The 27,945-nt window shown below is 39.9% G+C and overlaps 1 protein-coding gene across 2 annotated transcripts; it reads left to right on the top strand.

The window, feature by feature from the left end:
- The first annotated feature begins 252 nt into the window (after positions 1–252).
- On the top strand, positions 253–27,864 carry ppip5k2 (diphosphoinositol pentakisphosphate kinase 2). Of its 2 annotated transcripts, XM_030767052.1 has the most exons (33): positions 253–632; positions 2,162–2,627; positions 3,001–3,196; positions 4,035–4,125; positions 4,745–4,830; positions 7,335–7,489; positions 7,601–7,702; positions 8,370–8,531; positions 8,978–9,099; positions 9,569–9,670; positions 9,824–9,910; positions 10,172–10,247; positions 10,355–10,464; positions 10,567–10,652; positions 10,845–10,970; positions 11,136–11,257; positions 11,867–12,049; positions 12,493–12,634; positions 12,863–13,086; positions 13,353–13,480; positions 13,747–13,861; positions 14,058–14,165; positions 14,251–14,367; positions 15,592–15,762; positions 17,648–17,689; positions 17,822–17,995; positions 20,254–20,326; positions 21,551–21,670; positions 23,199–23,261; positions 24,213–24,233; positions 26,050–26,193; positions 26,383–26,481; positions 26,831–27,864. In XM_030767052.1, exons 2-33 carry the CDS (start codon positions 2,466–2,468, stop codon positions 27,364–27,366), a joined length of 4,245 nt encoding a protein of 1,414 aa, XP_030622912.1. In that variant the 5' UTR covers positions 253–632; positions 2,162–2,465; the 3' UTR covers positions 27,367–27,864. The 2 variants fall into 2 exon arrangements, with proteins under 2 accessions (XP_030622912.1, XP_030622913.1); XM_030767053.1 differs by lacking the exons at positions 17,648–17,689; positions 23,199–23,261; positions 24,213–24,233.
- The last annotated feature ends 81 nt before the right edge of the window (positions 27,865–27,945 follow it).

Raw genomic sequence — 27,945 nt, 5'->3', positions numbered from 1 at the left:
CATTTATTTCTAACTTAACTCCAAGTTTAGCTACCCACATGCTACCCAATAAGCTACACTCAAGTTCAGCTCCCAACACTTACATCTGCTAAATTTTGACACACATCTCCTCCCATGACTTCAAGTTTGGCTTAAAATGCCACTGAAACGCTAACCTCAGGTTTCGCCTCCAACGTTCGCGTCAACTGAATTTTGACACAAATTACCCTCCATAAGTGACGACACAGCTTTACTAGACGCTGTGCTCGTTGCTGCTGTTTATGATTTTTTCTTATTGCAAAGGCTATATATACCAGCCAAGTGGTAGGCATGCGAAAACATAATACAGATAAATCAAACATGTCAGTCACCGATCGTTCCGGAATCTGATAAATGTTAAAAATGAGGTAACTTCGGCGAATGGTTAATGACCAAAAATCAGGTCAGTGGCGTGTGATAGCTAAAGTTAAGGATGAGTGGTGCATCTGGCAAACGTTAAACAGTTAGCTTGCTTGCTAGCTGGCTCATTCGTTACAAGAAGGTAAGCTAGCTGACCAAAGCAATGCGGAACGATAGTGGGAAAGGGATTGAACCTCGTTTAATGCTGTAGCTTGTGACATATGCGAAATAACGGACAGCAGGCATCAAAGAAGGTAAGAAACAACAAGCAAAAGTTGGTCCAGTAATACAATTGCCGCATAACAGAATACACGTGTATCGAACAATGTGAACTAGCTAGACATTTGCAGGAAGTAACGCTAACTTTAAGAGATAGGTTGTCGGTTAGAAAGTGGGGCTAAATCGACATGAAATGAGCACCTGACAGTCCTGATAAGATGTTTTCTTAATATTTGCGTTAATTGTTTAACAGCGTTTCTGTCCTGACCAGTTAACTTACTGGTCGTATGTGGATGGATATCATTGTTCTCTCACTACAGTGTTCGTGTTGTAGGATATTTTGCTTGATATTTGACTATAATCGAATCTCATTAGCAAGCACATTATACAGTATGCTTTTTGCTGTGCAACGTTGAAGTCCCTTTACTTACGTAACTGAGAACATCGTACCTATGTTTTGTTGCCATCTAGACATACGAAGGCATTTCATTTTTCAGGTCATGTTATTTTAGTGCAAACATATAGTAATAGCAGTAAGCGATGAGGCTGGATAATTGAATAAAACTGTGCGTCTGCTTGTTGATTATCTCTGAACAATTTATTAAACTATCGCCGCATGTATATCTACAGTATATGAATTCAATAGTGTTTTCACTGAAATGCCATTGTGAGATGTAAAGTGTTTGTAAAGTGATCTCTCTGGCATTGTCCTGTTGGCTTGGCTTTGTTAGACAGATGGTGACCATGATAGGGGGTTCTGCACTCTCTCCTTAGGATGACTGTCCTATCAGACCACAAGAATCTGCTGGCTCTTTTGGACTCTGATATTTTACCAATATAGAATAAACCAATTGTATTATGCTCATTTATCCTTTTTTCATAAAGTTAAATTCTTAGTCAGTTTCTTTGCAAGTACTTTCCGATTTATCCAGTGGTAGCAGTTTTTAAAGGAAACTCCTTTGGTCAAAACAAAACTACAGAAACATAAGATGGCAGCTGTTTCTCAAACTAGGTATCTCAAATAAGGTTGTGATGGTTTGTCGACATTTTCTGATGTTACGTTGAGTTTCTGTTGAATGAAATTGGCTCCTTATTCAGCCTTGTGTTAAGCCATGCATGAGGAATTTACTGGCCAGTAATGTGTATCATAGTTTCAGTAGTACCCAGAAACTGTTTATGGAACATATTTTTACGCTGTGTGTGTGTCTGGTACAATTATATGTGATACTCAGCTTCTTATGTCTCTTTAAATTTTTCATCTGTGATCATTTGGCACTTGTACAAGCAACATTCTTGCCTCAGTTGAATTCAGCTAAATCTCCTTATTTGCTGTGACACAGAGATTACTCTGCCATATCGGATAATCAGGCAGACTGGAAAAACTTCCAATGTTTGGTAGTTCTCTGAAGCCATTTCCTGATGAAGACTACAGATTAGGAACTCTCCCCTAATCTGTGAAATTTATTTGATGTTTTCCATCCTTTAATCTCTGCATAGGCAGAGTGTATGTAAGGTCTCTTGAAAAATGCTCTACATTTGTGTTTTTGTTTTTGTTTTTTATAAGAGGGAGGAGCTGGCTTTAGGACGGAGAATATCATGATGGCCTGCGAGGAGGAGCAGGCGGGGGAGAGAGAGGCTTGGGCCTGGCTGCTTTAACCCTGCTTTAGACCCTGTGCCAACACATATCCTGATATTGTGCTCTTCAACCACATCAGCCCGTTTAACAAGACTGTTACAAGGGGCAACACCACAAACAGGGAGCTTTTCATAGGCCCTGTAGAGCAGTTTGGTGCCAGAGGAAGAAGTTACCCATAGGCTTTGTGGTTGAGGCTGGAGCTAGGCACAAATCCATCACACACTTGGTGAACATGTCTATGGGTGAAACAGATGCAGACCACCCACGGTTCTTTGTGGGAGCTGATGACGGGGAAGGGGATGAGCTGTTGGACCCTGGGAGGGTCCTGGGGTATGATTGCCTTTATGAGAATGTGGAGGAGGAGGAAGAAGAAGACAATGAAGAATATGACTCAGTAAGTTTACAGTGGGGATCTATACTTGTTGCTGAAAGTAAATGTTGGTTTTGTTTTTTTTTGGTTTGTAGGTCTTTTGACTAGCCAGATCATATGTACGTTTTCACTTTACCTGCCTGATTAATAATCCAAAATAGAGAAAATGAATGAATATCCTATGTGTCTTTGGTCAGAGAAGGTATTCTATTTAGGTATTTCAGATTAAGTATGAACTTGTGTCCACTTAAATTGTTTGAATATCCAGATCACTCCTGAACCACGTTGAACAACCAAATCCCCAAAGTGCTGAAATGGCACAAACCCTAGGCAGACATTTAACTGGAGAGGTGACAGATGGTACCTCACTTACTGTACTTCCCACATTCCCTTACAGCCTCCAGAGAGACAGATAGTGGTGGGCATTTGTGCCATGGCAAAGAAGTCCAAGTCCAAGCCCATGAAGGAGATCCTGGAACGCCTGTGTCTGTTCAAGTACATCACCGTGGTAACATTTGAAGAGGAGGTCATCCTCAACGAGCCAGTGGAGAAATGGCCCCTCTGTGACTGTCTTATCTCCTTCCACTCTAAAGGTCAACTGGGTTCCATTTATGTTTACACCTTACTTATTAACACACACACACACACATACACACACACACACACACACTCAGAGTGGTTACTGTTTGTGTTAATACTAGCTTTTGCAGCCAGGTGAAGGAGAGGGTAAGAATAATCATGAACAACAGTAAATACCTATGGAATGTTTTTTTTTTCTCAAACAAATCCCCAAAACTGTGTTTTCTGTTTGGAGCATTTTGCATAATGTTTTATGTATTTACAACTGTTCTGTTTAGTCATGTTTACCAATTTTTTTTTAAACCCTCACTAGCCGGTTGAATTACGGGATCTCACTGTAGGTTACTCTTGTTCCACATGAGTTGGGAGGTTTGGTTGTACCCTCTGGGCATTTCCTCTGAACTGAGCATAACCACATTTTGAATGAGTGATTACTTTACAATGGACACAAGCGTTCCCTTCATCTGGCTCTGTATCCTTGATCTAAGAACACATCCTTGTTTGGACATTGATGGCTGCCAGGCAGGACAAAGTTCCTGTACAGACCAGATCTGTGTCTGCTCTTATTCTATTGTTTTTTTGCTCCCATAGAATGAGAGCAGGTGCATCTAGTGAGTGGAGGAACAGAACCAAACACTCAGGACTGGCCTCAAGAAAAAAATGAACTCAAGCTGAAAAAAAAAACATGCAAATGCAAAGATAAAGAAGTGCATTTTTCAGACTGTTTTCCTTCTGCAACCCTAGCGTGGCATTCTGCCTGAAGTGAAAAATAGTTACTTGTTAAAATTCTCATAGTTATCATAATGTCCCCTTGTCTCTTTACTAAAGGTGACTTTTTGTGTGGTCTGATAGGGTTTCCACTGGATAAAGCTGTGACCTATGAAAAGCTCAGGAGCCCATTTGTCATCAATGATCTGGATCTACAGTACTGTATCCAGGACAGGTGAGGCTCTTCTGTGACAAGACATTTCAAGCAATAGACCTTTTGGAAATCATGGAGTAAAGTAAATCTCCAAAGCAAACTATAGCACGTCCTGCAGGGTCTCATGCTAACAGCCAGAAAAGACCGTTGCTGCAGCTAGGGTTTAGCATGTGCTACGGTGGTGTAAATAGTGACACAGAGGGGAGTCGTCAGTAGTTTAGGTTAGATAGCTTTATTGCAGACATTATTTCTATCAAAATTTGTACCAAAAAATGTTATATTGTTTAGATAAAATCAGCAGTTTTCATTGTGACTTACTTTTTTCTGTATTTCTGCTAGTCATCTTTAGACCCTGTAGAGTGGCAGCCTCATATGGGGACATGTCACACATGCTAGTGTATATCTGACGCTATGTAGAAAATGCCACCACCCCATTGCTCAAAAGGTGTCACACAAAAAATTTGAAATTGCTGTGATACTAAGAAGTTAACATCTGTCAAAACACAAAGTTAATTGAATGGGAGTGCTGTGTATCTGAATTTTGTTGTTTTTAATTAAATATTACTTTACCCCGCCCCCGCCCCCGGTCACCACATAGGTAAAGTGGACTGAATTTATCGACTGAATATGTTTGCTTTAGGAGAGAGGTGTATCGGATCCTGAAGGCGGAGGGCATCCAGCTCCCACGCTATGCGGTACTGAACCGTGACCCTGCAAGACCAGAAGGTATGCAGATCTTTACTTGTTTATGCTTGATGACCCGCATTATGAGTTTGTCTGTTGATAACAAACTTAAGAGGCAACTTAAAGATTTTGCTATTTTGCTACAATTTAATGTTGATTGGGTTGCACTTTCCTGCAAGCATTCTTGATAACCTTAACAACATTGGTTTGATGTCCAAATGTAAATCGAACTATTTCAGTCTCAGACTGCAAAATTCCCTTTATTTACTTGACGGCTGTACAACGCATGTTCAAATGTTTCCACCTTTATATGCAGGACTACTTGAATTTGACTCTGGGATTAGTCTGATAAAGTTTTTTTTTTTCTTTCTTTTTCTCTCTGCAACTGTTTAACATTATAACAGGCTTCTCCTGTTTGATCTTTGATTTCACACACACACACAAAGCCTCATTCGCTGATACCTCTGAACAGCTTACTGCTTATCCTCACACTCATGACACCCATAGGGTTGCCATGGCAACACCTGTCATGTTCACAGACAGGACTTGATCTGTGTGTTTGTGTTTGTGTTTGTGTGTGTGTGTGTGTGTGTGTGTGTGTGTGTGTGTGTGGTTCAGGTGAGGACATTGTCTTTCTGCTGACTGTCAGATAGTCATTAGTCTGAGATCCTGAATGCTTATGAGCTTTAGTTGATGAAACGCCCAGACCAGTCAGATCACATCCTCTCAATAGCCATCTGCTGACCTTTGAGTCACAGCCTGTCATTTAGTCCTGTTTCTGTTAAGCTTCCTGGGTCATGTTCCTCCCGAGGCAGTGTCTCAGTGCCTCCTCCGTAGCTGATTTATATTCTTACAGAGTTATACACTGGCGGAATGGTTCCAAATTTAAACAGTGCTTAGATTTATTATTAGAATCACATCATGAGAATTAATTATGTAACGATAAAAATTAGACTGAATTTTCTGTGTGCTCTTAGCCTGCTGAAGTATACATGCCCAGAATCAGGAGGCGGATATGTTTGTCATAAAAAAAAACAAAAAACAGATGGTTTTAGAACTGGGTGGTTGTTTGCAGTTCCTTATGCTTTTAATCAGGAAGCATGTAGCCTGTGATATTAGGCTTTATTAAATTTTGTCTTTTGCAAAAACTATCTGAAAACCTGGGCTCCAGAAAGTGCCTGTGATGTTTCTTTGTGGTTGTGGTTTGGGTACACTCCATAGTCCCACCGAGGGGATGGAAAACTGACGCTCTTTTGAAGTGGGGAGCATAATTCAGACAGCATGACTACTGGTCCTTTGTTTGTGGTGCCATTCTCATTATCCTACTATTAATAGTCTCTAGGGCCAAACAGATTGGAGGTCACATTACCCAGCTGTAGTGTTCTGAAAGTACTTGCAGTCGACTTTATTTTGAATTATTTTGAATGTTCTTGATAAGGAAGGCTATAGCTGTGGCGTTGGAGCAGTTTAGTTTTGTCTCTTTGATATGTAACTGATTGCAGTCAGTGAACACAGAGAGTCTTTAACCTTGTTGGACACAATCAGTTTACCAAAGCACAGTCCTTTATCATACACTTTGACATGATAATGACTGGGATGGATTCTCCAGTGCAGTGGCAACAGTCATGTAGCTACTTGACCTCAAACTCATGACGAAGCATGGATATGATAGTGGTGTCAACAGTTGTCAGCAACACAAATGTTGTGAATTCTTAGAATTTGCCATTTGGTTCTATGGTTCAACCATCAATACTGCAGTTTCTCGAATGTCACCAGCCTAAACCATGTTTGATTCCCAAGCTTATTGTACTTATGTATGTATGGGAAGACACAATGTCAACCATCTTTCTCTCTCTTTTTTCATTGTTTCATCTGTTGCATCTGAACTGATTAGTTTGGCTCAACTTAAGAAGATTATATGCGGTCATCTCTGTTAGAGAAATGCAATAATACAACATTGCAGGAGGAAAAAACTGCATGAGGTTGCTGCTTTTATAGCTATGTTAATTTATTTTGCCTGGCTGCTTACTGGAATGATCAATTGTTGTTTGATTCTGTTGTAATGATGTCTGATTCTGGAACTTAGTCTTTAAAATACATCTGGATATGATGCATGCTATCCAGTCAAATATTAGCCCAAATCAAAAATGGCATCTCCCTGAAAATTGGCACTTCGGCTAAATATTGTGTTAAATTTTGATTTATTTTTGGTGACACTTATTATCCCTATACATTTGATGTGCTTTGATGCACCTGGACATTCTCAGAAGAAGTCCAACGTCTCAGAAGATGTCTGAGTACAAATAGCCTAAATATGATCGCTGAACTTGATATTTCTCTGAATTCCCAGCTCATCATTTACAAACTGTAGTCTGAAAGGAACCTTACTACCGTGTAAATATTTACCTGGAATTTTCCTCCTGACTAGTTGTGCCAACATAGGTACTGAAAGAAAAAAAACAGCTGACATATGATTTCTTATTTACTGTAGTGACAGTGCGAGTCCTCTTTGAGCCAAGGTTTGACTTGAGCGTCTGTGTCTTTAGAATGCAACTTGGTGGAAGGAGAGGACCACGTGGAGGTGAATGGAGAGGTGTTCCAGAAGCCTTTTGTGGAGAAGCCAGTTAGTGCAGAGGACCATAATGTCTATATCTACTACCCCACATCTGCAGGAGGGGGCAGCCAGAGGCTTTTCCGCAAGGTGGGACTGCTCTTACACACACATTTCAGATCTTTAAGAGTATCTTTTATGTCTCTGTTTTGATACATATCTCATGACCATGAAGCTAAAAACCATTTCTTTCTGTTTTAGATCGGCAGCAGAAGTAGTGTCTATTCACCGGAGAGCAGTGTCAGAAAGACTGGATCTTACATATATGAGGAGTTCATGCCCACAGATGGGACTGATGTGAAGGTAACAGTGCCAGTATTATGTTGGGGTTAGTGTCTGGGTAGTGGACTTGGGACTTGGGACTTGGTGAAGGTATAGGTGTAGGCAAAAAAGAACAAATAACTTGCAAGAACACTGGGCCTAAATTCTTTTCAGCTTCTGTTTGAAATCTTTTTTTGCCAATATACTCCAGACAGTCAGTTGTTGTTCTTGTTGTTTTTTAAAATGGTCATTACCATCTGCTGTGCTCAGATAGATTTTTTTTTTTATTGCACATTAGTGGCGAGCACTAATGCACCCCTTTTTTTTGAGAGATGTTGTCGTGGCTTACCAAAATCCACAGCGAATTTCACGAGGCTCATTCTGTGTCTCTACAGCAGACCAAACTGGCACTAACGGGATGGTATCAGCCTGCCAGAGACTGGCCCTAGGTGGCCTAAGCCCTTGGCCTACTAAAGCTGAGGAGGCAGTAAATGTTCCTGTTCTTTTGGAATCTGGTTTCAGCAGAGTCGTAGCATTGTTGTTGTGGTGCTTTACTGATAAGACTGATGCAGCCTGTCATTCCTGCCACGTCAAAGACAGACCTTTTCTTGTCCCGTCAGTTTTACCCCATGCGCATATTCTCTTTTTCTTTTCTCTCTCTCTCTCTTTGTCTGTCTGTCTGTCTGTCTGTGTACCACATATGCTCCAGGTGTACACAGTGGGCCCAGACTATGCCCATGCAGAGGCTCGTAAATCTCCTGCTTTGGATGGAAAGGTAGAGCGAGACAGTGAGGGGAAGGAGGTACGCTACCCAGTCATTCTCAACGCCAGAGAAAAACTCATTGCATGGAAAGTCTGCCAAGCCTTTAAGGTAATCAAGCTCAGCCCAACCGCAGTGTCAGTAATGTGTTTACACTCACATTACTGTGCTATCAGACGACACAGACAGTTGCTGAGGGACTAAGCGACAGGGACATAAGGTTTCAGTTTACAAAGCATTCACAGGCACATCTGTATGTTTGTTGACATAAGGAGGGAAAACTGTTGATTGAAATCTTGGGATCTGATCTCAACAAGCGGGAATAATTGTTTGGCAGTTTACCCCAATGACAGCATTTGAGTTATAGCAGTCATTTGTTGTAGGAAATTTCAACATCTTTAGTTGATTGATATTTAACCATGAATGTGGAATGTTTATTTTTCAACTGAAGGACACACAGACAGATTCTTCACTGTAGACCTGAAAGAGTCCAGTGTGAGGCTTCGCTATAAACTGTGATCAGTGCTTCATCACTTCTCTCTCTCTCCCCCTTAAAGCAAACTGTGTGTGGCTTTGACTTGCTTCGTGCCAATGGACAGTCATATGTCTGTGATGTGAACGGCTTCAGTTTTGTGAAGAATTCCATGAAATACTATGACGACTGCGCAAAAATCCTTGGGTAAGTTACGTGACAAAACACAAATATCTGGGATTAGGGACATTCAGAAAAAAAAAATAGAAACAACCTTTTGGGAATAATTAGATTACAATTAAATCTGTCTGTAAGTTATATAAATTGTACTTTGGTAATATAATCCTCTGAACCGTTGAGGGTTGTTTTCATTTCAGGATTCCACAGAATTAACTAATGGTCTCAGCAAAGAAGTGAACACATGCAAAATGCTCAGACTGCCCAATATAAAGCCTTTATGTGTCTTGTGCTGGTTGTTACTTTTAAGTGGTGCAAAGTGGTCATTTAAGTATATTTAGATGAACACCTGATTTATTATTCACTTATCTGGCCGGTGCATGGCCGTATTCAGACCTCCAACATTATCTTTTCCTGGCAAAATGGATGTACTTTGTGCAATCACTATGCATATGATATCAGTCTAACAACTCATAAACATGTCACTGTTCACATACAGGAATATCATAATGCGGGAATTGGCTCCACAGTTTCAGATCCCGTGGTCAATCCCTCTGGAGGCTGAGGACATCCCAATAGTTCCCACCACCTCTGGAACAATGTGTGTACACTTATCAGATATTTATTGCCATCAAATGTCAGCATCTTTGCAGTGTCAGCTTAGATTGCCTTTTAGGAGTGCGTTGGTTGTTTGTATTGTTTTCCGACCCATGTCCGATTTTATATGTCCCTTATATTTTGTTTTGTCCAATAGGATGGAGCTGAGATGTGTGATTGCTGTTATTCGTCATGGTGACAGGACCCCAAAACAGAAAATGAAAATGGAGGTTCGGCATCAGAGGTAACTGGCTCAGGGGACTCTTATTTTGTATTATGCTTGATGGAATTCTGACAGGAAGTCGTACCTACGTTTACATCCTTTTGCCTTTTAGTTCTGTCTGACTTCATGACAGATTGACATAATCCTCATTAATGCAGTTTGCTGTGCTAGAATCACAGCTTAACTCGACTGTGATGTTCCTCACCCTCAGATGTTCTTTCTTTTGTTACTGTGGAATGAAATGAGGTGTTCCTGATTTTTGTTTGAATGTATCCCATCCAGATTTTTTGATCTCTTTGAAAAATGTGATGGATATAAAAGCGGAAAACTAAAACTGAAGAAGCCAAAGCAGCTGCAGGTATTCAAGTATTTGTATTTTAAAAACATTAGTATCCCTACTCACTTTTTAAAAAAATTAAAATATTACTCTTTCTGACGCCCTCCGCCCATTTCTTTTTTTTAAAGGAAGTGTTGGACATTGCCAGACAACTGTTAGTGGAACTTGGGCAGAATGATGATTCAGAAATTGAAGAAAGTAAAGCCAAACTTGAACAACTGAAAACTGTCTTGGAAATGTAAGTGAATTACTGTCTGGGCAAAATGTTGCTTGATTGTTTGTTTTTTTTCTGTTGCATAGTACAAAATGGTTTTTTGGGTTTTTTTTGGGTATCTTGCAGGTATGGGCATTTTTCAGGAATCAATCGCAAGGTGCAGTTAACATATCTTCCACATGGTTGCCCAAGAACATCAAGTGAAGAAGAAGGTAAGCCCTGTCTGTAAGGTAATGTTCCTCTCCTTCCACAGTTCCACGTAAACAACCTTCAGTTAGGCCAAAGCTATGACAGCATGTCCTTTCAGTAAGATAATAACGATTTTTTTCTCTGAACTTCTTGTGTGAAGCTTCTCTTGTATGTTGATGAAGGTCATGACGACGGTAATCTGTGTTTGTGTTTAGATGTGCAACGTGATGACCCCTCTCTGTTACTGGTGCTGAAGTGGGGTGGGGAACTGACTCCTGCGGGCAGAGTGCAGGCAGAGGAGCTGGGTAGAGCCTTCAGATGCATGTACCCTGGAGGACAAGGTAAGGAACAGTCCAAATGGCAGATTTCCAAATCCCACTTAATTCTGTGTAAACTGGTTTCACTTGAAATCTACCTCTCTGCCTTTCCTGTACTATAGCGTCTCCTCTGTTCATTGCAGTCTTGGTCTGTCACGGTGTTTTTAACCTTTTCTCTCTGTTTTGCAGGTGACTATGCAGGTTTTCCAGGGTGTGGTTTGCTCCGGCTGCATAGTACTTATCGTCATGACCTGAAGATCTACGCCTCTGATGAGGGCAGAGTTCAGATGACTGCTGCAGCCTTTGCAAAGGTCAGAATATTTTACCACATATAGTAACAGTCTTGAGGATCCCTGTGGTTTCATGCTGAGTCTACACAGCAGATTACAAATGTCAGTCCAGCTCTTAAATGTATTCAGAACAGGTCTTCAGATAGAAACAAGGACACAGAGATCTTCTCTGGTCTTCAGTGAAAGGGCACTGCTGGAGGGTTTTAAAAACATTACGTCAGAGAATAATAAATCAGTGTTTTATTGAAACAACTCAGTCCTGTTTTATCAAATCTTTAGCCAAACCAGCGTGTTTGAGGAACATCTGTTGGACTCTTGTCATTCTGATGCAGCAGTTTGTATTCCCTTTGTTGTAGACTCACCCTCAGATCACAGGCTCCTGTTAAAGAACTCGGTGCATTGTGACCCAGTTCTATGTGTGTGTATGCCCCACCTCTTGAAGGATGTGATGAATTGCTAATGTGTTTGTTGAAGGTGTATTTGAAAGCAGGCTTAACTGCCTCCCTGACACCTTAAAAGACATGATGTAAACGTTTTTGTCATGAGATTTTTTCTTTGACTAAAATCATTAACTTTTAGTTGCGTACTGCTTTTGTATAACTGATGGCATAACTGCCCTGGTGACTACAGGGTTTGTTGGCGTTGGAGGGAGAGCTGACACCCATCCTGGTTCAGATGGTAAAGAGTGCCAACATGAATGGCCTGTTGGACAGCGATAGTGACTCACTGAGCAGCTGCCAGCAGCGTGTCAAAGCACGTCTACATGAGATCCTGCAGAGGGACAGAGACTTCACCCCAGAGGACTATGAGACGGTGCAACATTACATCACAGACATTACTGCAAGTCAACACTGAGCTGGAAATCTGGCCCTAGAATTGGCCACAGTATAAATATCTTATACTCCACTAAGCATTGTCTGTGCTGCCCTTTCTGTGCTTGTGTACTCAGTGTGTAGTACTGTATATTTGCTGATTAGTCCTTGCACTTACTGGTACACAGGGCTGTAACGGTTGCTTGATACATAGTGGTGATACTTCACCGCTCTTGCCGCTTGTGTTGCTCTCCGTTCACACAGTCAGTTAATGGAATTTTGTCCCTGCAGAAACCTGTACTCAGGCTGTTTCAGCAATTAGTATTTAATGTTCATTTTTTGCCTTTTTAGCACGATGCTATGTTTAAGAGAATATGCTTTTGAAGGAGTAACTTTTTTTTTTTTTTAACTTTATGTAAGGGTTGTAATGTTCTTTGTTGGCAGCTTGCTCCCACTGGCAGTACTTCTCTGGTCAAGTCCATGCAGATGATCAAGAATCCAGTGAAGACGTGTGATAAGGTCTACTCTCTCATTCAGAACCTCACCCTGCAGATCAGGCAGCGCATGGAAGACCCCAAGTCAACAGGTACGTTCATCAACTTTATTTTTATCCCTTTGATCTGTTGAGTGATATCTGCCCTAGCTATTTTTAGTTGTTCTCAATTTTTTAGTCAGTCCTTAAAGATATGCCATGGCTGTGTTTCTCTCTGTTTTTTGTTTTTTTTTTAAATTTGCCTCCAATGTCCAGACACTCAATGTGTATAGTTAGGATCATTATTTAACTGTGTATTTTCTTCCTTGTAATGTGGCTCAGATATTCAGCTGTACCACAGTGAGACACTCGAGCTCATGCTGCGACGTTGGGCCAAACTGGAGAAGGATTTCAAAATGAAGAACGGCCGCTACAACATCAGCAAGATCCCCGACATCTACGACTGTATCAAATACGACGTGCAGCACAACAGCTCTCTCAAGCTGGACAACACCATGGAAATCTACCGGCTGTCCAAAGCTCTGGCTGACATCGTCATCCCACAGGTGACCGTTAACAAACGTTTTCCTCCCTCTTCATTTTGGATTTAATCTTTTTGGGGGGGGGCTCCTGCCTTCAAGGGCTCTTTAATAATCAAATTTAACATTTTAACAAAATTTTTTGGAATTTGTGTTTTGTCAGGAAAATAATAGTTTATGTCCTTTATTCCTGTAAAGTTAGGAGATGACTTGTTCAGCTGCTGGTAAGTGTCACAGGGCTATTTCTTTTGCGGTTTTCATGTTTTTCTGGTGGTGTCTCTCTTTATTATCAGGAATATGGCATATCTCAGGCAGAAAAATTGGACATTGCCAAAGGCTACTGCACACCTCTCATTCGCAAGATCCGATCAGATCTCCAGAGAACCCAAGACGATGACACGGTCAATAAACTGCACCCAGTGTAAGAGGACTGTCAACACTCCAATAAGCTACAAGTTCTTTTGTCCAACAAATGCTTGATTCTGGGGGACCAGTCGCAAGATATATAGTGCTCATCACCAAGTATTTCCTCTTATTGTAACACATAATCAATCCATCCATTGTTAGCCATTTACAGGCGACACCAAGAAATGTATTTGATTTGTCATACATGCCCCTGCCCAAGTGTGTAAACGTCCAATCGCTGTGTGACTCTGATTCTCTCCTTGCTTTGTGTATCATCCTCAGATATTCCAGGGGAGTGATGTCTCCAGAGCGTCATGTACGGACTCGATTGTACTTCACCAGTGAGAGTCACGTACACTCACTGCTGTCCATACTGCGCTATGGAGCCCTGTGTGACGTATGACCTTCACACTTTTACTCTGTTAGATAATCGAGTTCAAATATGGAGTCTTGTTTTGGACATTGTTCATATATCTCAGCTTATCAGTGTTATTTTAGACAAATGCGGCTTTCTTCTGTTGGATGCTTGAAGTCTAAGTCACTGTGTTTGATCATACAAATATCAGACATGTGCATTTTTACCCATTTTTCAGGAGACCAAAGATGACCAGTGGAAGAGGGCAATGGACTACCTCAAGGTCGTCAGTGAACTCAACTATATGACTCAGATTGTAATAATGCTTTATGAGGACCCTAACAAGGTGACAGAGTATTTTCAGTAATCCTAATCCATCAGTGGCACATTAACGTGTTAACTTTTGGCTAAAGGGAGTTCTGTATCGACAGGATCCTTCATCAGAGGAGCGCTTCCATGTAGAGCTGCATTTCAGCCCAGGAGCCAAAGGATGTGAGGAGGACAAGAATCTGCCGTCAGGATTTGGCTATAGACCAGCATCCAGAGAAGTCAGTGCATTTAAGTATATCTGAATACATGAAATTGCATGAACTTGATTGGTTAACAAAAGCTGAGTTGAAATATATTAGAATCCGCAACAGTTGTATTGGCACATTGAGAGATTTTATCTTGGTGAAGCGTACAGCTTTTTGACAAAACTGGGTGCCATTTCACATGAACAAGCCTTACATGTAGAGATGTGAAAATGCTGAATACTGGCATTTGGCCACCACCATATGAAACCTCATAGAAGGGCAGACAGGCTGAAGAGGCCCTTTTCACACATGGCCATCATCAAAAATGTCATTGTTTTATCTGCCAGTGTTATAGATTTGTTGAGTCTGGTACTAGAACATTGCCAGATCAACTTTTCCAGAATTTCAACTCCAGCTCACGTTCACACTAGACTGTGTTCTGGAAATTGCCGGAACATTTACAGATCAAACTGCATGTGTGGAAGGGGTTAAAGTTGAAGCCTGGGAATCCAGCATCCTGACTCCATGTTTATTTCCATTGGTCACAAGGACACAGGAAAGGGAACAGTAAACCATTACAGAAACAATTCAGTATTTTTTAGGTGCAGTTACCAATTTATCTTTGCTGACTAATTTTTCCCTGTCTCTTTGGATACTTGTGCACTCCCAGTGTAATAAACACTTGCTATATGTCTTCAACTCCATAAATACACAAAAAGATCAGATTCATCTTGGTGATTACCTGTTATCTCTGTATAGAAGGCAGTAACTGTCAGCAACACTCTCATTGGCTGTATGAGCTCTCACATTGAATCTATCAGTAAGCGTAAACTCAGCACCCACAGCCACACCGAGGTAGCAGCAGTAGTAGTTACAGACGCTTAGCAGGACCAGTGAAGGGCAAAAAATGTCAGGGTTGAATCCTGCAACTACCGGAGAAAACAAAAGATAAATGAAACAAGAGCTTAACCTGGCTCTGAATGGTATTGGAAAAACAGCTGTAGGTAAAAGCTCAAAGTCTCTCTGAATTAGTTTTGGTCTAAGTTGTTTTTTTTTCTTCTCTGCAGGTAGGGTTTTTTTTTTCTTCTTTCTATAAACTGTCTTCCAGGCAGCCTTTGGAAAGTGAGAGTAATTCTGGGCTGTCCATTGTGTGTTGCTTATACTTTACACTGTGTTCATGATGGTCCGGTGACCATACAGGTATCCAGGAGTCAACTGTAAGTTTGACCATTTTCTACTGACCTCTCTCACACTCAGAATGAGGGCTCCAAGAAGAAGTCCCAGAATGACAGTGACGAGGAGTCGTGCACCGTTAAACGGGACGAGCCTGACCGAGCGCTCATGATGTTTCGACCCATGGTGTCCGATCCCATCTACATCCACAGGAAGTCTCCTCTTCCACGCTCCAAAAAAATCGGCTCAGTCGAAGTAAGTACAGGATTATTTGTGCTTAGTATTGTTTTGGGCTCCTGGCCACGTAGTATCTCTAAGGTGCTGCAGCTTGCTTTCTAAATCTTGTTTGAATGTCAGTTGTGTCCTGCAGTATTTCTTGTTTTCTGCAGTATGATGAAAACTGGTGAAATTGCTGTAGGGCAGTTGTCTTTTAGAGGTGTTTATAAAGACAGAGTTTCTACTGTAACTCCCCAGATCGGTGGACAAATGCTATCAGCAAACCCTCAGCTATAGTCTGCCCAGGATAACGAACAAACACATTTTATTGGGGGGAAATTTTGACCTGAAAATCGTGAAACATGTTTGAATGTGAGGATCAAACATCAGTGTGTGCTGAAAACCAAAGTGTGAAAAATGTATTATATAATTTTGCTTTGTCAAAGTGTTGATATAGTGCTCCATTTTAAATGAATTTGAAACCTGTGTTTTTTAATTAAATTGTTTTCATGTTGTTTGTGTTCACATCATGGTGTATATACCTATGGAACACCTCATTCTCCTAAACCAACACACAAGAAGTCCTGAGAGCTATAATGAGTAACGCAGGTGCACACCTGTTGCTTTTCTGCTGCATTTTCCCTTGAAAAAACAAGTGTCTGTTTTGTCTGCAATATTTTCTACTGTCTGGTTTTCCATTTTCACTGTGGTACAGTCAGGGCATCGTGATCTTCACCGGTCATTTTACACAACAGAGTCAAACAGAAACGGGTCCTGGTGCACTTTCCTCGGATGTCGGCCCTGAAGTTCGAGAAATGTGTTCTTCTTGTATTAAACATATTTCTACACCCCCATTGCCCCTCTAATATCCATCTCATACCACGGTACTGGACCACACTAACAGAAACATGGTTAGACCACAACATGCATGTTAAGTATGCAAAATATTTTCAGAGAGATTTGAACAGCGTGCATGCATTGCCCTGTTTTCATTACAGCGATGGAATTGATCTTTTTGTGGTCTATAGTAATATGTTCTGTCTTGCCACTAAACAGAAAAACAGAACAAGAATGAAACTGAACAATTTTTTGGGGGAATTATGCTGAAAGCTTAACTTCCTAAACAAGGATATTGAAGATGATTCTTTGTTAGATCGAAAATTTACCTGATCAGTTGCTAAATTAATGTTTCTGATAGACTGCAACAGAATGGCTTTCCCCTTCAGATTAATTGGTTCTTTTTTCAGTTATTTCACTTGAATTTTTACTTTTCTACTTATTACAGTCTCAGATTTAAGTGTTTCATTGCATTAAGGGAGTTTCTGATAAGTCTGTAATGTGGGTATTAGTTTTTGGTGAACTGTTCAGCTGTGTATGCTCAGTCTGGTGCATAATTTGTAGCAGTTCATTTTTTTAGAGTAGACAAATAAGATGCTGTGTGTCAGTAATGCTCCCAGAGGTGTGTTCTTCATGAGTCTTTCGACTTTGACATGGTCACGTTAATTCAGTGGCATACTATAATGAGAAAAATGTCCTGTGATGTGTTCACCTGTATGTTGGTCAGTTAAAATGGTGTTATTTACCATTTTTTATGATGTAACAGTGCTTAGATTTATTCGTATTGTTAAAGTGGCTTGTGTTTATATCTGAAGTTCAGGCAGCGCCCATGTACATACATGGTCTGAGTCATTCTTTAATATTTTGAGATATTTTAGAAAGCATAAATATAATCTCTCAGAAAAGGTAGTATAGCTACAGAGCTCCTATGTAATGAAATCACAGGTCACTTCTTTGCCTAACAACTCTTGATCGGTTATGTTTGAAATGTGCGTTGGCAGTCACGAATGCAGACAGTGTTTGCTTCTGACCAGGGATAACTGACAGTGAGCCTGTGCTGCTATTACTCTCTGTGTTCTTTTTTTAGTCCCCATTGCAGACAGACTTTGTCAAGACCCCTACTGGCAAAGTATGACCACAAACTTTTTTTTTTTTCCCCACCCCTAAGCAAAGGGCCTATCATGTGAATGTTAGGACACATAGCTGGACTGTTGTTAATGTTGCATGACTGTGCTGTTTTTGCCCCCTCTCTCACTTCCAGGAAGAGAGCCCCCTGAGTGTGTCTAGCCCTGAGTCAATTGGTACCTGGATACATTACACCTGTGGTGTTGGTACTGGGCGTCGAAGACGCAGATCAGGGGACCAAATAACTTCCTCCCCTGTCTCCCCCAAATCACTGGCTTTCACATCCAGTATTTTTGGCTCATGGCAACAGGTTTTTACAAATTTAATTCATTCTTCACTCAAACAGCTAACTCCTTGTTCATGCGCATATCCGAGAACTTGGTGGCAGTCAGCAAGGACACCTAATCAGCAGATAAATCAAAAGAGTGTTTTACAGCATTTACTTAATGTTTACTTAATGTTTGACCAGTTTGTTTTGGTAAAGACAAGTTGAAAACCATGGTGTTTTTTTTTTTTTTATGAATGATTTTTAAATAATTTCTGTTTTTTTAGTATTTTGCCTCTTAATGTGTTATTTACTTGACTATGTGAAAGCCGACCTGTTAGGACTACAGTATTAAGATGGTGCTGTTTATTTTGTTTATTTATTTAGAACAGTTACAATACTGTTGGGATGGTTTTGTTGGAATATTGCATTTCTTTAAAGCATAGTCAGAGTTTAGGTAGACATGTCTTATGCTGTGGACTGAGGCTTTATGCAGTGGGAGCAGCTCCAGAGATGATAAAGTAATCTTTATCTCTTTCTCCTATAAGCTGGCTGTTTTTTTTTCTCTCTTTTTATTTTAAGCCTACATGTATCATTTCCTTGTATGCTCTACCTCGCTTTGATATATTGTACTGCAATGTGTTCTTAATCTGCCACTTCCTTTGCAGTGCCTTTTAAAGGTGAAAGTATTAGCTGCTTATTTAAATTTAGGACACATATGACATGTTAGACACGTTCTACAATCACACTTTACTAATACCAAAGTCAGTTGAAAACAGGTGAGACACAATAATGAAGCACTCACCTAAGGCACTGTAAAAGAAAGCCATATTTCAAATGTAAGTCATTTCATTCTGGTAGCTGCCTTTTCAGTAAATAGTCATGTTCAGTCATGTTTATCCTGGTGAAGATAGCTCTTTTAATTCATCTGCTGAAACTCATTAGCTGTCCTTTGCAACCTGCTTCATTTCAGTGTCCAATAACAATTTGACCTACCTCTGGGCTGTTATGGGACTAGCGGCATTGATTTTTGGATCTGTGTCTTGGGTGGATGTTTGTCCTTCCAGTTGCCTGACATCTGCCTCTTCCAGTGCTAAAGCCCATCTTTGCTTTGGCACTCTATCACTCATTGGTCACTATCCCCTCCAAGTGAAATGCAAACCTCTATTTCATTTTTCTTTTCCCAAATAGTCCCAAATTTCTTGGTAATTATGAAATGTTTTACTTTTTGTTTTTATTTATTAGCACACAATATAATACTTAAACAGTTTTATGTCTTCTGTAGATGTTGGAGTGTTGCAGTACTAATTTAATTTTGGATAACATGTTGAGTTAAAGGTTTTCACAGCTGACAGGCGCAAACTTTTCACATGAAGTCATGTAATACGTATTCGTATAGTTAAAGTTTCACGATTAGTCGTAGTCATGATATGTCTGTTTGATAAAATGTTTGCATGTTGATATTTTCATTTCAAATGAAGAGCAGTATGATACATCACTCTTGGCTAAGATCTTAGCATTTGTAAATGTATATGCTAAAGTAGATGGTGAGATAAATTATACTTTATGTGACAGGTAATTTCTATTTTAAATTTGAAAAAATTAATGTGAATCGGTATCAACAAGGCAATTAAATGACCACCTGTCAGATTGTTACACATGTATTGTTGAAGGCCTCAGGTGACGTCTGTTAGGTGTGAGAGTGGGCTTGTAGAAGCTCCACTCTTCCATGTTTAACTCTCCCCACCACCAGGATCCTGCAGTGGGCACCCACTTCACTATCCTCCCCACAAGTCAGAGAGGATCCAGCCACACAAGTTTGTCTCAGTTTTTCACAAAACAGGGATTAACAGCTCAAAACCAGAATAAACCCCTTTTGCTTTTTTTTTTTTCTTATTATTTCTCCTCTGTTTATTTTGTTGACACAGGTGAAGTGTGTGTTCAGTTCGAGCTGCACAGTCTTGATTGTGGACCTTACCTCTGCAAACTGTTGCCATGTCTGTCCCCATATTCCCTGCATCCCTTGTGCAGTGTTGCTATGTCACCTGTACTGTAACTTTCCAATGTCTAGCGTGGAATGGACTCTGTGTTGCCATGGGGATGTTGCATGATCCATCTATGTTTCTTTCTGTGCTGTTTTATTCGTTGTCATTTTGTCGTCTGCACTAACATATTTCAGTGCTGCTCATTAACATTTGTTTGTCTGGAAAAGGACTCCTTTCTGAATAGCTTTGTGATGTTCAACTGTACGGCCCTTAGTTCTGTTCAGTAGTCTCATGTTTTTATCACGTCTGCTCTTTTAGGTTCTGTCAGAGAACAATAGCCATGCAAGGCCTGGGAGATTGCATTCAGAACACAAACTCACCACAGGAATAGGTAAGCTATTCAACCACAAAGCAGTTAAATATCTTTTTACATAACTGTTGAATCTGAATCAGTGTTGTCATGTGGGTATGATGACCAATGTGATTGCACTGTATTTAGATGATTTTACTGGTTTCTCAACTACTTATTAAGTAGTTACTTCACATAATAATAAAGACTTATTTTGATGTTGTTGTTCTATTGTTGTATACTTGATGTTTCCTCAAGGAATATCATGTACGTATGCAATGAAGTAATATTGTGCCGTTCCGTTTCAAAAATCTGAGACCTTTTCTCTCTTTGATGACGGCTTTGAGCCACTAGCACTCTAGTGTGATCCTTTGCACAGGCTGCACTCTTTTGATCTTGAATGACACCCAATGATCAACTACTAAAGGTGTTATGTGAATTTTGACGTAATTTTTTTCTAATTGAAATAGTCTAAAACTCTCTAGTCAAAGATTTTTGCCACATCAATGTGTGCAGGTCCTACTCAATTTCTCATACATGCTGGTAATGTCCTTTGTGTTTGTTTATTTGTAGCATAGTGCACATGCACATTGAATATCATCTTAGACCAGAATCTTATTACTTGTTATAAGCTCATGCAGTATTTTTATGTAAATCCACAATTTTAATTGCATGCGAAATTTAATTTTTTCTTCATCTTGGTCTGTCTGTTCAGTTACATTGTAATATGATCTTAATGGGATGCAAATATCCTGGCATGTTTCCTGTTTTTAACACAGTATTCAAATTCTCAAAGTTTTCAAAGAAATCAGTCATAATCTTTATTGTAATTGTAGTTACCAGCTGACTGTAAGATGGTGGCCATGTGGCCATTATGTAAACAAATCTGGTAGGAGAGTTGAAGGCACTCTCATTGCTGTGCCACTCTTCTTCTAAAGTGTAACCTAAGGACCAGCAGTGGCACTTTGATTTTAGTACAGCATTTTATTACAGTCAAAGAATGGTAGAATAAATATGCTTAGTGAGCACATAACACACCATTCATTTGTTTTTCAGGCCCATTTTACTGTTTTCATTTTAAAAAAAATTGGACCCTTTTCTTGTCATTATTGCAAATGACATTACTTTCATTATGAACCACTTTTCACAAGCCCGCACAAATCTTTTCTGTGGCAAGAATCTCCTAGAAATGCATGCTGCATGCATTCAGTGCTGTGGCCCCTGGAACACATGTTTCCTGTATGTATCTTCTTTAACTCCCATCAGGGTCTCATTGTGCTGGCCTGTTTAGCACCATGGTGCTGGGCGGCTCCTCCAGCGCTCCTAACCTACAAGATTATGCACGTGCACACCGTAAAAAGCTGACCTCTTCTGGCTTCGTAGATGGTATGTGCAAACACGCACACACATCTTTAGAGAGATGAACCCTTGTCCCTTCTTTAAAGGACTCCTGGAATCTCCACTACGAAACTCTGTGAAATATTCCTTTCTGCTTTCTTGTCAAAAACTGTAGTCGTCCAACATGTCTGCGGAACCGTTTAACTCAATGACACTTTTTTTTTTTACAAGTCAGGGAGGGATTTTGTACTATTTATAAGTTGGGGGGACTAAGCTGTTGAGTGTGGTAAGGAAATGTATACCTAGTACTTTTAATGGAAGTCCTTGTGGGTCATCAACAGTTCTATGTATTTAGAAACTGATGCCATCATTTCCATGGCTATAGCCAGTATCTTGTAGTTTACCAGAAACACATTCTGTGTTTGGCAAAGGACTCATATTTTTATTGTGAATAACAAACAGAAATCAAGTCAGTGCTATAATTTACAGAAGTGTTTTGATGAGTAACCAATCATGCTAGACAAAAGTATAACCAGCAGTATAACGGCTGGTTTTAGAACATTAAAAGCAGTAGTGAATATTTATCCTATGCATTAAATTTGTGTGTTATGTACTTTAAATTTGCTTCTGCCATTGCAAAAGAATCAACGTCTGATACGATAAGTCTCAGTTTTGGATGTAGACTGTTTTACTCACATTTTATCCGGTGCAAAGAGTCTGGTTTTGTTCGAGAGAGCGTTGTTTCAAAAGCTAGCTGTTAAAATGAGTGACTTTATCTTGTTTGGAGTGACTCCATACCCTTTACCTAAGGTATTTCTTTGTTGTCCTAGTTTGCAGACTAATGGTGGCACTCAAATTTTTTGCTTTGTATCAAGTTCAAAGCAATCAAATTGATTTTGAAATGTGAGATTGCAGCTCTACCTGCAAGTGAAAATTTGGACCTTAAATATTTTATTGATGCGGATGATTTTCGGTGTTCAAAGTTGTAGCTTCGGTCTTTCTGCTGTTTATTGTTACTTAGTCTGGTTTCTGCACCAGCTTGGCTGATTTGAAAGAAATGTTTTGCTGCTTAATGACTGGAATACCCAAGTCTTGCCAGTTGCACAAGGTAGGCAGTTGGTACAGAAACATGAGGAACTGACTGAAGATGTTGGTTTTTGTCACAGATTCAGGGACTTTTATGGCTTTGTGTCGCTTTTCATTCTTTGTGTGGTAGATGTATTATGTATGGTCAAGATTCAAGCTGCCTTCGGAAAGACAAAACCACATGTGAAGCCTCAGTAGTTGTAGTGGAAGTTGGACATGATTTAGAGGAGGATTGGTATTCATGAGTTTGTGAGGTGTCTGGTTGATCCGCTCAAATATCAGGTAATAGCCGTTGGGAAAGGGTTTGTTTTGCCACCCACCTTGCTCTAGCTGGCAGATCACTGACACTTAAACATGCTAAAACAAGCGCTCCTCTCCTTCCCTTACTGCTAACCTGCATGCCCTCTAACACCTGTTTTCTTTTGTCCTTTCTAACCCCTCTTTCTGTTAGCTGTTATACATTTCAGGTACCTGTTTTTCTCTTTCTCAGAGGCCACGCGTGGTTCTGCCGTTAAAAGATTTTCTATCTCATTTGCGCGGCATCCAACCAATGGTATGTTTGCTTTTGTTAATTCCCTACACCCCTTTGTCCTCACTCCTTTTGTTTTAGTCCGGATTGAGAGTCCCCTCCCCAGCTCTAGGCGAGTGCACATGAAATGTGGCCATGACCGTTGGGATGATACGCTCATACAGTCCTTCAGAGATTGTGTGCTTCTCTTCTGCTTAATTGTCCTGTGTTTGGTTTTGCTGAACCTCATCAACTTAAGGGAACAAGGGCTGGAATTGTCAAGATTTGTTGTGCCACCAAACACAAAAGGGTTTTGTCATTCAGAGCTGATTCTTTTTTTTTTTTGATGGAAAAAAGGATTTGAGAAGTTTTAAGCAAGGCTTGGATTGTAGTGAGTTTGATGAAGACACTTGGTGTGATTTGGAACTGTGCAAATGGATATCACAGTACATTCCATTGTGAAACGTGAAGCACTAATTTATGGATTTTTTTTTCCTCTGAAACTAGCCAACAGTTTGATCATAAAGTAAAAGAAAAACTATTAGAAGTAAAAAAGGAACATATTAGTGAGTCACTTGTTTCTTAGATCTTTTTAATATTAGTACTGCCTAGTCCCACAACTCAATCCAGGATTTACCGTCCTCTTCCCCAAGGTACAGTTGTGTAATATTTATCACGGTATATTTTGGCAATTGCACTAGTAAGTTATTTTCTTTTTCTTTTTTTTCTTTTTTTGTACATTTTTCAATATGATGGTGCTATCACAGTATTCTCAAATGCAGTAACTAGTTGAAATGTTTCACTCTTGAATGCTTTAGTCCATTTTTTGTAACTGTATACCATAGAAAGAGGAGGTAGTGCATAACTGAATGGTAGAAAGTATTTTTAGATTATAGTTAGTCATAATTGTTTTTTTTCTGGGATTTGTTCTTTTTTGAGTATTGTAATTTTATTGTTTTTTATTTTGTTTTGAATCTGCTTTTCTAAATGGGTCAGTGTTTCCCAGTGTGTTCTGTGGTAAGTGTTAATTATATTTAATTTACCCATTTATATCCTGTCTCAGTGTTGTTCGTTTCTTTTGGCTCTTGATCCTGTTTTTGTTGTGCAGAATCCAACTTCCTTTATCTAGTTTGCCCCAATTTTTAATCTGTACCCAGTTTCAGCCCTTTTGACCCTTTCATTGTGCCTGTAGTGAAGAAATAGTTGTATTAAGTTAATGGTAGTGTGCTCCAGTCATGCTTTACTCCATCCCTTTATCATAAAAATTGCTACAGTATGTCGGCTCACAATTCGACTATGAGGTACGTTTTTACCCAAAGAAATGAATGATGAATTTAATGCTGGTGTGCACACCAGGGAACACCGAGAAGGAGATCACGATTGAATAATTGTGTCAAATCAGAAAAGTGATCAAGAAATCACGAAAAAATGCATTTATTTCAACTAATATTAATTGGCAGTGCATCGTTGTAGAACATCAAACACCACCCCTCCTCCTGTAGGTGTTCTCCAAAAGTATTCACAGTCTACCTTAGTTATTCAACAGTGAACTTCCCTAACCTGTGAGCGAATGACTAATCAGACACATGAAGCTAAAAGGGACTCCTTTTGAAAAATTGGGGCCTTGTTTCTTTGTCAGCAGTGTCAGCACTGAATGTCTGTATTTCTTGATAAAGGAATTTCAGTATGATCATTATCATATCTTCTCATGCTTAATATTCCAGAGGACATGGATTTCCTACCCATATAAATGTTACATTCGTTTTGGATACTTTCAGAAATATGTAGTTGGTGTACATTGTGTAATTGTGGTAAAGCCACTGAAATGTCTGTAGTCATTTCAGCAAGCTTGCTCCTGCCATATAGTAGGTGATAGACATGTAAACCACAAGATTTACATTGTAGTCATTCAGCAGTAATTTTATAGAATTTTTGAGGTGATCAGATTTCACTTTTTTCTTCAGTAAGTAGCGGACTGACCCGGAATTACCCTAACTTCTCTATAGAAGTTTGAATGGACGACCTAGTTTTTAATTATGCTGGTAGAATGCTAGACTAATTAGTTACAGAAATCTTTGTACGGTTTTGAAAAATACATCAGAGGCCTTGAAAATAAGAAGATCTCTGTGAGACCTACCAGAATCATAGTTCATCACAAGTGTTAACACCTGTGTGACCTTTTTTTTTTTTTTTTTTTAATTCTAAGGCCTTCTATAGTTCCACATTTCAAAGTAAAATCTTTTTTTTTTTTTTTTTTTTTGTGGTGTAGCTGCATAGCTTGGTTATGTGGAACACATTTTATTATTAACCTGTAATTAAGCTGGGTATTGAAATGCAATATCATGTTGTAAATGTAACTTAAGCAGTCCTTGACAGTTTAAAGGTTATTTTAAGACATGAGACAGTTCGCGTGCATGGCACTGCAATCAATTTTTAGAATCGACCTGATAAGCCATTCATGAGATTAGAGTTAAATACCTCACTCGCTGAAAGGAGTCCAACAAATGCAACTAAATACACAGAGGTCAGGTAAGTAGACCTCCATACCCACTCTGTTGCATCACCGTGACTGATGACGTTGTCATAGATAGAGCTTCTGGTGACTTGTTCTCTGTGTGAACCATCTGCCTTCATCCTGGCTCCACTCACCTCAAACACATGTTTGATGGTGCTAGTGCTCCCTCTGTCAGTCTCTCAGGAAATGGAACGCTAGATTTCAGTGTGCTGCAAATGGATGTGATCAGTTTATACACGCAAATAGTCGGGTTTTTTTTCTCTAACTCTCATACTATCATTGCTCAGTATTTTAATTTTCCCCTCTCTCCTACCTTAGGGTTTGAGTTGTACTCCATGGTTCCCTCCATATGTCCTTTGGAGACCCTTCACAACTCACTGTCTCTGAAGCAGGTGGATGACTTCCTGGCCTCTATTGCTCAGTCCCATGACTCATTTCTGGACATATCAGTCTCATCCCCAGGTGCTGGAAACAAGTGATGATCTCAGAGACCTGTTCATAACTGGACATTACACTATTTCACAGATACTGTTACAAGGGATGAAAACATTCTCTCTCTAGTCACTTGAATTGCTCAGTTTGATCAAATACTTAGAAAAGTAATGTGATATTGTGAAAACTGAACGCACATATGTTCCTCTGCTTTTCCAGCCAAAAAAGCGCCACTGAACACATACACTCCTGCCAAGGTTTTACCTTGTCCATTTACTCAGTCCCTGGGAAAGAGAACGCCAGAGAAAGCTGCTTCAGGTATGGTGTTCATTTTTTTTTTAATGTAAGCATATTACATTACAGTGCGGACTAGTATTTATTCAGCTAATTCAATCTGGTCTTTTGAATCTTATTTCTGCTGCTTGACAACTTGTGTGGAAAATCCTTGCTATCATAATGCAATGTGAAATGCAGTTCCTAATTAGTGTGTGCCAATGTTGGCCAAGAGATAAGATGATACTGCTTCTTTTCCTGTTTGGTTTAATTCCATTGGATCGTTATGTATTCAGTGGCAACCTTGTATCTAATGCCATGTCCAAAGGCTACTATTAAAAAAATCGTCTTAAAACAATTTGTCTGTGGTCTTATGTGTTCTTATCGCTCTCAGTGGAAGGCAGCATCTCCAGCAGAGCTCCAAGGACCAGCATGGGAGACTCCATGAAACATGGTGCAGGTGGGGATAAGGCTTCACCAAAGTGCTTTCCCCAACCAACCACTGAAAGCAAGACAGCAACTTCTCTCAACATGGAGGAACATGGCCCTGACTCCCGAATCCAAGCCTCCAAGCATCACTTGCCCGACAGTGCAGGCACTAAAAGCCATTTGGAAGTGTCACAGCAAGGCACACAAAAGGGCAAAGGACTGAGCCAAACCCAGGCCCAGAATGTACCTAGTGGTCCTGCACCCCAGCAGACCTCCACTCATGAAACTGCCAATGTTACGAAACCACAGAAGACCAACACCATAGAAACTCTAGGTGGTTCAAAACCACAAAACACCTCCACCCATGATACACCCAAAGACATGGCAGTCAAGCAGACCGCCCTTCAAGATGAAGGTCATGATGGCAAAGTTCACCCAGCCCCATTAGATAAAGAACAAGAATCTTCTTTGCCCATCAGTAAGAACCAGCAACCACAGTAACCTAAACTAAGCCAAAACGGCCCAGTCTAGTCAAGGGAATTGTTACATAAATATGTATGTTACAAGTGCAATCCTCTTCTGTTCTCTTTGATACAAGAATGAAAACTTAGTGTATCACTAGTTTATCATTTCACCTGTTAGCTTTAACAGTTACACAAGAAGTAGAGCATAAAATTGTACAGTGTGCAACACAAACACCAGGCAAGTGGTCAATGTTTTTGCTGCATTCAGTATTTTGTGATCAGAACTGAGAAAGTTACAAAAAGACGCAGAAATACAGTGTTTAGAAGCTGAAATTGAAGGTCCAAATAAAAATGAATTGTAGTTTAGAATGTCTGTTGCAATGCACTAAGCATATTTTTCTTATTTATCTTAAGTGGCACTCTGTGTTTGCATTGCATTTCCTTCTCATTGAACTGGAACATAGGAGAAGTCTGCCTTACAGTTACTGTGGTGACTGTTCTTTTTCATCACGCTTTACTGTAACCAAACATGATTGTTGTATATATTGGGAATAAACTTCGACAAAACTTGTGTTCTCTCAATCTTTGGGCCGCAGATTGTTGTACGAATGAGTAT

This window comes from Chanos chanos, chromosome 3 (assembly GCF_902362185.1).
Source record: "Chanos chanos chromosome 3, fChaCha1.1, whole genome shotgun sequence".
In the NCBI taxonomy this organism is placed as follows: Eukaryota; Metazoa; Chordata; class Actinopteri; order Gonorynchiformes; family Chanidae; genus Chanos; species Chanos chanos.
Note: the sequence above shows the minus strand (reverse complement) of the source record. Positions and strands in the feature narration are given on the sequence as shown.